The 13,645-nt window shown below is 40.5% G+C and overlaps 1 protein-coding gene across 2 annotated transcripts in view; it reads left to right on the top strand.

Annotated features, from left to right (window-relative positions):
• The first annotated feature begins 303 nt into the window (after positions 1-303).
• The window catches only part of BLOC1S5 (biogenesis of lysosomal organelles complex 1 subunit 5), a 51,924-nt gene continuing 38,582 nt past the window's right edge, over positions 304-13,645 (top strand). Inside the window, exons 1-2 of one of the 2 annotated variants that reach the window (XM_023221169.2) lie at positions 304-458; positions 2,110-2,192. In XM_023221169.2, the coding sequence (XP_023076937.1) occupies positions 347-458; positions 2,110-2,192 (195 nt within the window). In that variant the 5' untranslated portion in view covers positions 304-346. The remainder of the gene's footprint in view (positions 459-2,109; positions 2,193-13,645) is intronic. The other variant, XM_023221168.3, reaches the window with a different exon arrangement.

A 13,645-nucleotide genomic window follows, 5' to 3' on the forward strand; every position in this document is an offset into this window, starting at 1 on the left:
AGGAATCTACTGGGGGTCTTGGAATGTATTCTCAGCAGATATAGGTGGCAACTGCACTGGAATGCATCAGCCTTGAGCCAAATAACCAGGGCTCTGAGTTTAGCTCCAACGTTCAAGCATCTTCCTATTCCAGCAGCATCCGCCCTGAGCCAGCATGGCGGCAAGAGCTTCTGCCAGTTAACACCCTGACTACACTGCAGACGCCTTTCCGGAATCGCCCGCTGAGTAGATTAAATTTCTCCGGCGCCCTGTGATGACGCAAAAAAAAACCCCGAGCGCGCCTTGAAAGAGGGCGGCCAGGTTTGCGCAGGCGCAGCGCGGCCGCGGGTGGGCGGAACTGGTCGGGATGAGTGGCGGAGGGACAGAGACCCCTGTGGGTTGTGAGGCCGCCCCGGGCGGTGGCAGCAAGAAGAGGGACTCCCTGGGGACTGCAGGCTCAGCGCACCTCATTATCAAGGGTACGGAGTGTCAGGGCTATCGTCCCTGCTGGTTCCTAGCACAGCCTCACCTCCCAGGCGGCGCCCTCTGACCCGGGCCGACCCCTGGCTCACGGGCTGGCGCGCGTGCGTTTGTGCGGGTGGGGGCGTCGTGGTTGGTTCCCTTCCTTTTCCCCGCTCCAAATGCGTCCCACTACAACCAACCAGCCCCAACTCCTCTTGTTTCCCTGCTTTCCTCTGCCTCAGCCTGAGCTATCAGGCCCGCCCACGTCCATTCCGCAAGCTCAGGACCCCTGGGCGCAGAGCCTTTGGGCAGCCTCGTGACCGACGTATAGTGGAAAGGGCATTGGACCTGGGAGGCGGGGGCCAGTCGCTTAGGAGTTGAGTGACTTCGGGTCATTGGCTTTACGCACTCTCCTCCCCGATCTGTTGTTCCTGGTCGTGCGAGGAGTAAGTGAGATACACTTATGAAGGCGCCCTATAGCACCGTAAAGAACCATTCACGTTCAGAAATGTCCATGTGTCCTGTGTGCTTTGAGCTGGGAGAAGGTTACAACCTAGATTCTCACAGAACCTGCATTAGGTTTGACTCCTAAAGCTCGCAACGCTGTTTCCTGCGGGAAAGTCTTTGACAGTTGAGTTGTGTAGTTCTTTATGTATACCAGATATATACGGTGCTTATATACAGTGTTTGTATTCGTATTTTTTCTACTTCACATACTTAAGAAGAGATGTCCTAATAAAATTCATTAAAATAGAGAATTGAAATCTGCCCATCGTGTGTCTGCAAAAATGAAAAATTTGGGGAACATTGCCAGTGAATGAACATGAATACTACATTTTCTTACTTTAATTTCTCAAGGAATTTTGAGATTTACATTTTAAACTACATAGTTGTAACTAAGAAGAATAATAGAGTCACAAAAGACTTAAATTCAGACCTTCTTAATGACTTTCTCAGACTTATGAAAAAGAGACTTACAATGAACATTCACCAACCACCGTGATAAATAAATTACTAAAAACCCCACTGTGTCTTGCTCTAATTGCAGTCATTCCCCTCCCTCCTCTCAAGGTAGCCACCATCCAGAATTCGGTGTTTATTATTCTTGTGCATTTCTTTATAGTTTTGTGGCTTCTATCTCTATCCCAAAAGGAAATATTTTGAATATTTTTAGAAGTTTATGTAAATGGCTTTAATCCTCCTGAAACTTGCTTTTTATTTATTATAAAATGCATATTACATTTTTTATTGTATTTATGTTGATAAGTGTAACTCTGATGTATTTATTTTTAATTGGTGATTCATAGAATTCCATTATATGAGTATGGTTAAGGTGTTTCCCGGTTTTTCTTTTGATATTACACCTATGCTGTAATAAATATGTATAAATGGCCTTATTAATTGGTGCAAGAGTTTTCTAGGCTACATACCTAGGCATGAAAATGCTAGGTATACATGTCTTCAACTTTATCAGATACTGAAAGATTGTTCTCAAAAGCGGTTGCATCGGTGCACACATCCACTGGCAGTGGATGAGATTTCCTCTTAGTCCATAGTCTAAACTGGATTTTAACCTTCATCTCTTGGTGGGGAAGAGAGAGAGTAAAACAAGCTAGAGATGATGCCATTTAGCATGAATTAACCCTGAATTTCATTTTATCTTTATAGATCTTGGAGAAATTCATTCAAGGCTTTTGGATCACAGACCAGTTATTCAAGGTGAAACTCGTTATTTTGTGAAAGAATTTGAAGTGAGTATTTAAACTTATTTTATAAAAGTACTTCCCTAATTGTTAGTGTGTTATTATACAGAAGAGAAATTCCCCAGTTTTAAAATCTGATTTTAGTTCATGTGTTCATAAAATATACGAAGTAAAAATGATGAAGAGGTAAAAATTGCTGTTTTTAATGGGATAAATTCCATACTAAACAGCAGGAGACGTAAGTTCTGGTGCCTACTTTAGGGCATTTAATATCTGTCCATCTCAGGTTTTTTAAATCTATAAAATGAGATATAGTGGAAAAAAAAAGGGATTTTAGAGATTGATGGGTCTGAGTTTTCCAGACTCATTTTCTGTATTTTTTTTCCTCAATTGAGACATCACCAGTCACTCAAGCAGTCAAATTAAAACTTGAGAATTATCCTTGGCTATTTCCTTTCTTATAGGTTCCACATTCAGTGACCACATCTTTTAGACGTTACCTAGATGTTTACCTCATAAATGTCCATTCTTTCTGACAGGTTTGCCTGCTTTATCAACCAAGTCAAATTCAGTTTTCACCCTGCTGCCAGGGGAATCTAACATTATTTCACTTTTTAAAACCTTTGATAATATTTCTGTCAGCAGGATAAAGTCCAAGCATTGTTCTGTGACCTGGCTCCTGCTTTTCTAGCTTAACCACCTGCCACTCTACCTTACATACTATGTTTCAGTGACAGTGATGCACGAACATGCCATCTTGTTTCATATTACTGTTTTTAATATGTAGTATTAAAAATTATTATTAAAAATATTAAACATACTACTGTTTTAAATATGTTTTTAAAATTGTATTCAGTTTCACATTTACAGAGTGTGGATTTAGTTCTTAAATATGGGAGTTACATTTTCTTCTTTTTACTTCACTTCAGCAACCACATTATCAGCAAATCTACCTCTAAAACATATCTTAAATCTTTCTACTTATCCTTTTTGCCACTACTCCCATCCCAACCCAGCTCACCGGCAGCCCTCACCTGGCCACCTGCAGTACGCCCCAACCTGGTCTTCTTGATTTCAGTCTTATATCTGTGAAATAGCCTTTCTCCCACGGTAGCTAAATGGTCTGCAGATCCGGTTGTACAACACCCTTGCTTAGCCTTCTCTTACTATGGCTTCTCTTTACATGGACAGTGCACTCCAGCTCCTTGGCTGTTCTTAAAAATCCTAGATGATCTCTGACCTCAGCTTGTCTTTCAGACTTTATTGTATACAACTCTTCATTCCTTGTGAATCTGCATTATTTGTACTTCTTTTCTATCTTGGCCGAAACAATGATATCAGATAATTAATAAATGGTCTTTGCCCAAAGTGGCATGGTTAGATAGAGAAGAGTGGCGAAGCAGAGCTGCTGGTACCTCCTGGAAGTTTCGTCTTTTCTGTACCATTTGTATATTGTTTACTTTAAGAAAAACTGTCTAGCACTTAAAGTTAAAGTTGTTTATATGTTTAAATAACTTAAGATATATGGCAACAATTAACTTTTTCTTTATAAAATTTTATTTGTAAAAGAAGGGAGTAAGTGCCACATGGTGGCAGCATTACTTAAATTACTGAAGTACTGTTAGGCTATTTTAAGCTCTTTTTTTGTTTTCATTAGTATTTAAGGACAGTTGACTGTCTTTCTCCTAACTTTATACAAACTCTTTTCCCCTTGATTCCAATGGACATTATGGACAGAGATTCATAAGGATCTCACCTTTCAGGTGGAATCCTTCCAGTGAGTATTCATGTCATAGTATCAGTGGGTAAAGGCATTGTCCTCTGTGCCACTGTCTTTCTAGCCTTGGAGGAACTGTTATGGCCTTTCTCATGTAGGAAAGAGCAGAGACTCATGGTAGTCAGTAAGTATTTAGACATACTTATAGAGTATATAATCCTGTATAAGTTCCTTGTTTAGTTTTTAGCAAACTTTATTCATGCAATGCTTTATGGAATAGTTACTGAATACCTATGTGTATCAGTACGGAATGCGTTTAGTTGATAGTGACAGATATCTGAAAAATAGTGGATTTAACAAGTGCTTAATTTTCTATCACAATATGCAGAGTTTAGAGTTAGCGTAGGGGTGGAATGGTGGCCCTATGATGTCAAGCTTTTTCTTCCAGTTTTACCTTCTATCCCCCTGGGATGTTGCCTTTGTCCTTATGCTTTCAAGTTGGCATTTTTGTTTTGTTTTGTTTTAAGACAGAGTCACACTCTAACCCAGCCTGGAGTGCAGTGGCAGGGTCATGGCTTACTGCAGCCTCAACCTCCTGGGTTCAAGCAGTCTTCTTACTTCAGCCTCCCAAGTAGCTGGGACCACAGTAACCTATCCTCTGAATGGAGCTGCATAGCTCCCCTCTCTGTTCTCAGTTGTGTTTGTCTTTGAACTGAGAGACCATTTTCTTGTACATGTTAATTAGTCTGCCATAAGGAATGAAATAGTTTACCCTGCTCTCTCATGATTCTTCCAGATTACAATGCCATGGCCGGCCTTTTCTTTCTTTCTTTCTTTTTTTTAATTTTTGTAGAGACAGAGTCTTACTATGTTGCCCATGCTGGACTTGGACTCCTGGGCTCAATTGATCCTCTTACCCCAGTCTCCAAAAGTACTGGGATTATAAGCATGAGCCACCATGCTCAGCCTACAAGGTGGCCTTTGGACCTCCACCCATTACATGTGCATTTCATGTAGCAAAAAGGAAGGCAGGTAGGAAATAGCTAGCAGTCTCTGTTATAGGCGTGTTACCACTCCAAATGAAATTTAGGTGTTGGTAATGAGAGAGAAGAGAATGGAGGCAGAGATACCTGTCATACCAGACATGTAAAAGATAAATAGGAAACAATTCCTACCCCCATGAAGTTTACCATCTAGGGAGAAGAAAGGCACGTAAACAAAGAATCGTCATGGTGTAATTATTATAATAAAATAAGCATAAAAGACTTGAGAGCTCAGAAGAGGAAACAACTCTAGAAACAACTTCTAAGAGAGCTCATGGAAATTTTCATAGAGCAGGTGATATTTGGACTGAAAGAAAAATAGGAGTTAGAAAAAGTAAAGGAAATGTTGGTTAAAATTTGAGGCAAAAAGAAAAGTATTTAACAGTGCAGTAAGTATAGGAGTTGAGAGGGATTGTTTTAATTAATTCCAATGTGGGTTAAATTGATCAAGAGAAAATTCCTCCAAAGGCAGCACAAGAATTTCACTTGACCTCCTGATTTCTTGTTTTTAGTTAGATTACTAGAGACACTGTCAGGTTAAAACATCATTTTGTCAGAGTGTCTGTTCCATATAACACGTGATAAGTATATGTATACACTGTATGGTTTAAAATCTTGTGACTGAAAGAAAAATTTAAATTATATCAGTCTCTCATTTTCTCTCTAATGCTGTCAGATTACATCAGAAACCAAGGTTTATGAGTGCTGAGCTTTGCTCTGAGAATTTTCACGGCAGAAACAATATACATATATAAATAAACAAGTGTTAGTTTATATTCTTCCTTGTGTGATAAGTGTGAACAGTACCCCTCAGTTAAAAATATCAGCATAAAAACAAACGCATACCACATGGTGAGTTTAAGGGAAGAGACTTTCTAATGTCTTTTTTGTGTAATAGTGTCATGGGTTTTTTTGTTTTTTTTTTTTGAGATGGAGTTTCACTCTTGTTGCCCGGGCTGGAGTACAATGGTGCGATTTCAACTCACTGTAACCTCTGCCTCCCGGATTCAAGCGATTCTTCTGCCTCAGCCTCCCAAGTAGCTGGAATTACAGGCATATGCCACTACGTCCAGCTAATTTTGTATATTTTTTAGTAGAGAACAGGGTTTCATCATGTTGGCCAGGCTGGTCTTGAACTTCTGACCTCAGGTGCTCCAACTGCCTTGGCCTCCCAAAGTACTGGGATTACAGGCGTGAGCCACCACGCTGGGCCTTTTTTTGTCTTTTAAATTAATTATTAATGGGCTGTTAGACAGGTATGGCTACTAATTCACTTACTGTGTGTAAGTACCAGTTTGCCTGCTACAATAAATAACCCTTTAAATAAGTGGTTCTCCTGGTAGGTCACAGACTCCTTTAAGAATTTTTTCCCCCAGAAAAATGCATAGAGAACATATGTCTTCAATTTGACTACAATTTCAGGAGCACCCTGGAAGCCCAAAGCCCATTTATAGGCCCCGGAGTAATCTGTCCTGTGAATGGAACTGCATAGCTCCCTTCTCTGTTCTTTGTTTTGTTTGTCTTTGAATTGAGAGATCATTTTCTTGTACATGTAAATTAGTCTGCCATAAGCAGTGAAGGAGTTTCCCCTGCTCTCTTGATTTTTCTGTATTACAGTGCCATCTGGAGAAGGTGGCAGTGGTGGTGGCATAGTTTTATGTTTTTTTTTTTTCTCTTTGAATATGTCTAAAAACAGAGCAATTAGCATAGCAAAACCAATCTACATCTGTAATAAAACCAGGCAACAGGGTACCCATGATACCAGTGGCCAAGTCACCAACAGCTAAAAGGCTTCTGTGGTATGAGAACTGCCAGAGGGAGTGGAAAGAATGCAGAGGGACTTGTGAGAGCGTTGAGTACTAGACAACCTCAAAATTCCCACCAGATAGATTTGGGAAGCCTGATGAGTGTTTTAGTCTGTCATGTGATGCTATAACAGAATACCTGAAACTGAGTAATTTATAATGAGGAGAAATGTATTTTGCTCACAGTTCTGGAGGCTGGGAAGTTATCAAAGGGGCTTCATCTGGTGAGTGCCTTCTGACTATGTCATCCTATGGTGGGAGGCAGAAGGTAAGAAAAGTTAAGAGAGAAAGAGGAGGGGTCTGAACTTTGTCTACTTATAAAGGAACCCATTCTTTTGATAATGACCTTAACCCATTCTTTTGATAGTTCATGAGGGCTGTGCCCTCATGAACTAATCACCTCTCATTAGGCCCAGACCCCACCTCCCAACGCTGTGGCATTGAGTGTTATATTTCCAGCACATAGTTTTGGGGGATACATTCAAACTGTAGCAGTGGGCCATTTGGAGAACAGCAGCAGAAACTGGGAGGGGACTTCACAGGCTCCAACTTAGGAGTAGGTGCTAGCGGGCTGTTGGAAAGCCCAATGGTGCTGAAGCAGTCAGGGGCTTTGGAACTCCCAAACCAAAACACCCTTTCACAATAATGTTTTACACTGTAGAAAAGCTGTAGGAAACTGAATACTTTGTGAAACAAAAAAGGGAGTTCTACAACTCTGAAGTTAAAAAGGCTGTGTTGTGACCACCCCTCCCTTCTAAAAATAGTGGAAAACTAATTTCACTTAAAGTTGAGCAAGAGTCAAATCCCACACAATTTATTAGAGGATAAAGAACAGAATAATATTCCTCAAGGAAATAAGAAAGATTTGACCACACAAAAAATAAAACTATAACCTAGTATTTTATTTTATATACTTTTTGAGGCAGTCTTACTCGTCTCCCAGGCTGGAATGCAGTGGTGTGATCTCGGCTCACTACAATCTCCACCTTCCGGGTTCCAGTGATTCTCCTGCTTCAGTCTCCCGAGTAGCTGGGATTACAGGCACCCGCCACCACACCTGGCTGATTTTTGTATTTTTTTAATAGAGACAGGGTTTTACCATGTTGGCCAGGCTGGTCTCAAACTCGTGACCTCAGGTGATCCACCCGCCTCGGCTTCCTAAAGTGCTGGGATTATAAGCGTGAGCCACCCAGCCAAACCTAGTATTTTAAGATGAGCTCTGGGAGCGTAAGAAAATTGTAGAAGCAAGGAAAGAACAATATACCTCATAAAAGGAAAAACTCAGAAATGATCAGGTAAAATAATTAACAAAAATAAAAGGTAAGGTGAAAGAATTCAGGAAAAAGAAATTTAAAAACGTGTCATAAATGAAAACTAAACTAAAAGGAACACGAGTGAATAAACAACTGAAGAGTCCTCAAGTGAAGTTGAAAATTGAAATGAAAAATTAAAATATGTGTGATAATGAGCCACTAGAAAAGAAGACCAAAGCAATGTAATAGAGCAAATATAAAATATAAATATAAAAACTAGGAGTCAAAAAAACTGTCTTGAAGTACAATACTACTAAAATTATATTGAAGGGCGTGCTACATTCAGGGAAAATTAACCCAGAACAGACAACACTGAGATAGTTAACAATAAATCTATTAGACTTTATAGAAAAAAGTCCTTTGGGCATCCAGACAAAATGGCTAAGTCCTTTATAAGGGCAAGAAAATGCAGTTGTTAACAGATGTATCTGTCTCATGCCAGAAGACAACGGAATAACAGCCAGGGGTTTTATATCCAGCCAAATTGACCCCCAGGTACAGGAACCACACACTATTAGGTCACACAAGGACTCTGGGATGATTGTTCCAATGAGCCTTTCCTAAGGAATCTGTTATACAACAGAATGAATTTCAGCTAACCAAAATGATTAGAGAGACTTCTACCTAACAACAGTGGGTAAGCATTCAATATATATTCACTTTCAGAATTAAGACTAAACCATAGTTAAAGGCAGACAGTGTAATATCCAGTGGCTCTGTGTTCTGACAGTGAAGATGTAGTGTAACTATCAGAAAATAGAAGGAAATGGTGAGCGTCTGTGAAAAGTAGGATTTCCTTACCGATTGCCTTGTAAATAGTAACTGAAAGTAAAAGGATGCTGTTTCAAATTGGATCCCGAAAAGGAGGGAAAAACTGGGAAAAGAGAAGATTAACACCTAATATTAATATTGCTAATAAGTAGGGAACCAATAAACAGTCACCAAAAAAGTGAAGGTGTTATATACAAAGTTATATAAAGTATAGGTTGGGTGTCCCTAATCAAAAATTCCAAAATCCAAAATGTTCCAATAAGCATTTTCTTTGAGCATCATGTTAGCATTCAAAAAGTTTTGGATTTTGGAGCATTTCAGATTTTGGATTTTCGAGTTAGGGATCCTTGATCTGTGTTAGTATAGACATAACCATGAGAACAAGGACACCAACTTTTCTAAATAACGAAAAGATGCACCAAAAAGAGAAAACAAAGATCACATAGAGAAAGATTTTATATATATATTATGTATGTGTGTATGAATTTGACTCATGAAATAAGAAAAGTCTGTATCTCGTTTCTGTTTAAGAAAGGTAATTTAAAAATATGTACAATATTATTGGTATATTTCAGAAATATTGTGGGTTTGGTTACAGGCCTCTGCAATGAAGTGAATATTGTAATAAAGCAAGTTAAACAAATTACTTGGGTAACCAATTAATAGAAAAGTATGTTTATACTGTAGTCTTTTAAGTTTAAAGTAGCATTATGTCTAAAAAACAATGTACATACCTTAATTTAAAAATACTTCCTTGTTAAGGCTGCTAAATTTCAGCAAGTCATAATCTTTTTGCTAGTGGAGAATCTTGTTTCGACGTTAATGGCTGCTGACTGATCAGGGTGGTGGTTGCTGAAGGTTGGGGTGACTGTGGCAATTTCTTAAAATAAAACAACGATCAAGTTCCCACATCAATTGACTCTTCCTTCTACAAAGATTTCTCTGTAGCATAAAATGCTGCTTGGTAGTGTTTTACCCACAGTCGAAGTTTTTTCCAAATTTCAGTCGTCTCAAACCCTGCTGCTGCTTTATTAACTAAGTCTATATAATATTCTAAAACTTTTGTTGTCATCTCAATAGTGTTCACAGCGTTTTCAACACGTCTTTCTAAGTGTAATCATTTCTAGCTTTTGATTAAAGTGAGAGTTGTGTGACTCTTCTTTACTTGAACATGTAGAGGCCATTGTAGGGTTATTAATTGGCCTGATTTCACCAGGAGTAGATTCCATCTCAAGAAACTGCATTCTTTGCTTATCCATAAGAAGCAACTCCTCATCTGTTCGAGTTTTATTATGAGATGCAGCAATTCAGTCACGTCTTCAGGCTCCACTTTTTTTTTTTTTTTTGAGATGGAGTCTCGCTGTGTTGCCCAGGCTGGAGTGCAGTGGCGCAATCTCGGCTCACTGCAAGCTCTGCCTCCTAGCCTCACACCATTCTCCTGCCTCAGCCTCCTGAGTAGCTGGGACTACAGGCTCCTGCTACCTCGCCCGGCTAATTTTTTGTATGTTTTTAGTAGAGACGGGGTTTCACCGTGTTAGCCAGGATGATCTCGGTCTCCTGACCTCGTGATCTGCCAGCCTCAGCCTCCCAAAGGGCTGGGATTACAGGCGTGAGCCACCGCGCCTGGCCTTCAGGCTCCACTTCTTATTCTGATTGTTTTGCTTTTCCCACCCCGTCTGTAACAGCTTCCTCAGCTGAAGCCTAGAACTCCTCAAAATCACCCATGATGGTTGGAATCAACTTCTTCCAAACTCCTGTTAATGTTGATACTTCGACCTCTTCCCATGAATCATTAATGTTCTTCATGGCATCTAGAATGGTGAATCCTTTCCAGAAGACCTTCAGTTTACTTTGCCCAGATCCATCAGTGAAATCACTGTCTATGGCAGCTGTTAAGACATTTATTTCTTAAGTAATAAGTCTTGAAAGTCAAAGTGGTTTCTTAATCCATGGGCTGCAGAATGGATGTTGTATCAGCAGACATGAAAACAACAGTCATCTTCTTGTGTATCTCCATCAGACCTCCAGGGTAACCAGGTGTATTATTGTCATTGAGCAGTAGTATTTTGAGAGGAGTCTTTTTTTCTGAGCAGTAGGTTTCAATAGTGGGCTTCAGTAAACCATACTGTAAACAGATGTGCTGTCATCCAGGCTTTGTTCTTCCTTTTATAAAGCACAGGCAGAGTAGATTTAGCATAAATCTTTAGGACCCTAGGATTTTTGGAATGGTACACGAGCACTGGCTTCAACTTCAAGTCACCAGCTGCATTAACCCCTAACGAGAGTTAGCTTGTCCTTTGAAGCTCTGAAGCCAGCCATTGACTTCTCTCTAGCTATGAAAGTCCTAGATGGCGTTTTCTGCTAGTAGCAGGCTGTTTCATATACATTAAAAGTCTGTTGTTTAGTGTAGCCACCTTCACCAATGATCGTATCTAGATCCTGCAGTCTACATTAGCACTTGCTGCTTCACCTTGCACTTGTATGTTATGGAGATGGTGTCTTTCCTCAAATCTCATGAACCAGCCTCTGCTGGCTTGGTTTCAAACCTTCCTTCTGCAGCTTCCTCACCTCTCTCAACCTTCATAGAATTGAACAGAGTTAGGGCCTTCCTCTGGATTAGGCTTTGGCTAAGAGAATGTTGTGGCTGGTTTCGTCTTCTATCCAGACCACTCAAACTTTCTCCCTATTAGCAATAAGTCTGTTTCACTTTCTTATTTGTGTGTTCACTGGAATAACTTTTCTTTTTTTTTTTTTTTTTGAGATGGAGTCTCACTCTGTCACCAGGCTGGAGTTCAGTGGTGCAGTCTCGGCTCACTGCAGACTCCACCTCCCGGGTTCAAGCGATTCCCTTGCCTCAGCCTCCTGAGTAGCTGGGACTACAGGAGTGCGCTACCACGCTCAACTGATTTTTGTATTTTTAGTAGAGACAGGGTTTCACCATGTTGGCCAAGACGGTCTCGATCTCTTGACCTCGTGATCTGCCCGTCTTGGCTTCCCAGTGGAATAGCATTTTAAATTTCCTTCAATAATCTTTCTTTTCTACTGGGCGCAGTTGCTCATGCCTGTAATCCCAGCACTTCGGGAGGCTGAGGCAGGAGGATCACCTGGTCAGGAGTTCAAGACCAGCCTGGACAACATGGCAAAACCCTGTCTCTACTAAAAATACAAAAAAATTAACCAGGCATGGTAGTGCTCGCCTGTAGTCCCAGCTACTTGGGGGGCTGAGGTGGGAGAATCGCTTGAACCTGGGCGGCAGAGGTTGCAGTGAGCTGAGATCATGCCATTACACTCCAGCCTGCGTGACAGAGAGAGACTCTGTCTCAAAAAAAAAAAAAAAAAAAAAAATGTTTCTTTTCTCTTCTCGGCTAAATATCTGGTGCAAAAGGCCTCGCGTTCATCCTGCCTTGGCTTTCAACATGCCTTCTTCACTAAGTGTAATCATTTCTAGCTTTGGATTAGAGTCAGAAATGTATGACTATTTATTTGAACACTTAAGAGGCCGTTGTGGTATTATTAATTGGTCTAATTTCAATGTGTCATGGGGAATACGGAGGCCCAAGGAGAGGGAAAGAGATGGGGGAATGGCCGGTTAGTGGAGCAGTGAGAACAGACCCAACATTTATAGATTAAGTTCATGGTCTTATGTGATTGTGGTTTGTGGTACCCCAAAACTATGACAACAGTAACATCAAAGATCACTGATCACAGATCTCCCTAACAGGTGTAATAATAATGAAAACTTGTGAAATTTTATGAGAATTACCCAAATGTGACACAGGGAAACAAAGTGAGCTCGTGCTGATGGAAATATGGCACCAGTAGACTTGCTTGAAACAGGATTGCCACAAACCTTCAATTTTTAAAAAACATAGTATCTGCAAACCATAGTAAAGTGAGGTATGCTTGTGTACACTTAGAAGTATATACATCGGCCAGACACAGTGGCTCACACCTGTAATCCCAGCACTTTGGGAGGCTGAGGTGGATGGATCGCTTGAGCTCAGGAGTTTGAGACCAGCCCTGGGCAACATGATGAAACCCCGTCTCTACAGAAAATACAAGAATTGGCCAGGCATAGTCGCTTGTACCTGTTCTTTCAGCTACTTGGGTTCTGAGGTGGGAGGATCGTTTGAGCCCAGGAAGCGGAGGTTGCAATGAGCCAGGATCACGCCACTTTACTCTAGGCTGGGCAACAGAGTGAGACCTTATCTCCAAAAAAAAAAAAAAAAAGTATATACGTAATTATATACACATTGACACGTATGCATTTATATATGCGTGTGTATACTTAAAACAGTGGTTGAATAAGTTGTTAATAATTACCTAAAGGGAAAGCTGTGGAGGAGATAGGGTGCAAAGGGTAGGAGTAGAAGCTAGACTTCTTTGAATGTATTTTGTTTTACAGATGTAGTTTTGGAGCCATATAAATATTTTACATAATTGAAAATAAACTTTAAATTTAAAGAGCAATTACTAAAAATCAAGTAAAATTTAAAGAAACAAGCCTGTGTTTTTGGATGGCGACATTGCTACTTAGAGAGAAATTGTTCCACATTCTTACTTTCCTTTCTTTCTTGCTTTTTTTTTTTTTTTTTGAGACAAAGCCTTACTCGTCCCCCAGGCTGGAGTGCGATGTCGCGATCTCAGCTCACTGCAACCTCTGCCTCCCGGGTTCAAGAGATTCTCCTGCCTCAGCCTCCCAAGTAGCTGGGATTACAGGCGCCTGCCACCGTGCCCAGCTAATTTTTGTATTTTCAGTAGAGATGGAGTTTCACCATGTTGGCCAGGCTGGTCTCAAACTCCTGACCTCAGGTGATCCGCCTGCCTTGGCCTCCCAAAGTGCTGGAATTAC

This window comes from Piliocolobus tephrosceles, chromosome 5 (genome assembly GCF_002776525.5).
Source record: "Piliocolobus tephrosceles isolate RC106 chromosome 5, ASM277652v3, whole genome shotgun sequence".
In the NCBI taxonomy this organism is placed as follows: domain Eukaryota; kingdom Metazoa; phylum Chordata; class Mammalia; order Primates; family Cercopithecidae; genus Piliocolobus; species Piliocolobus tephrosceles.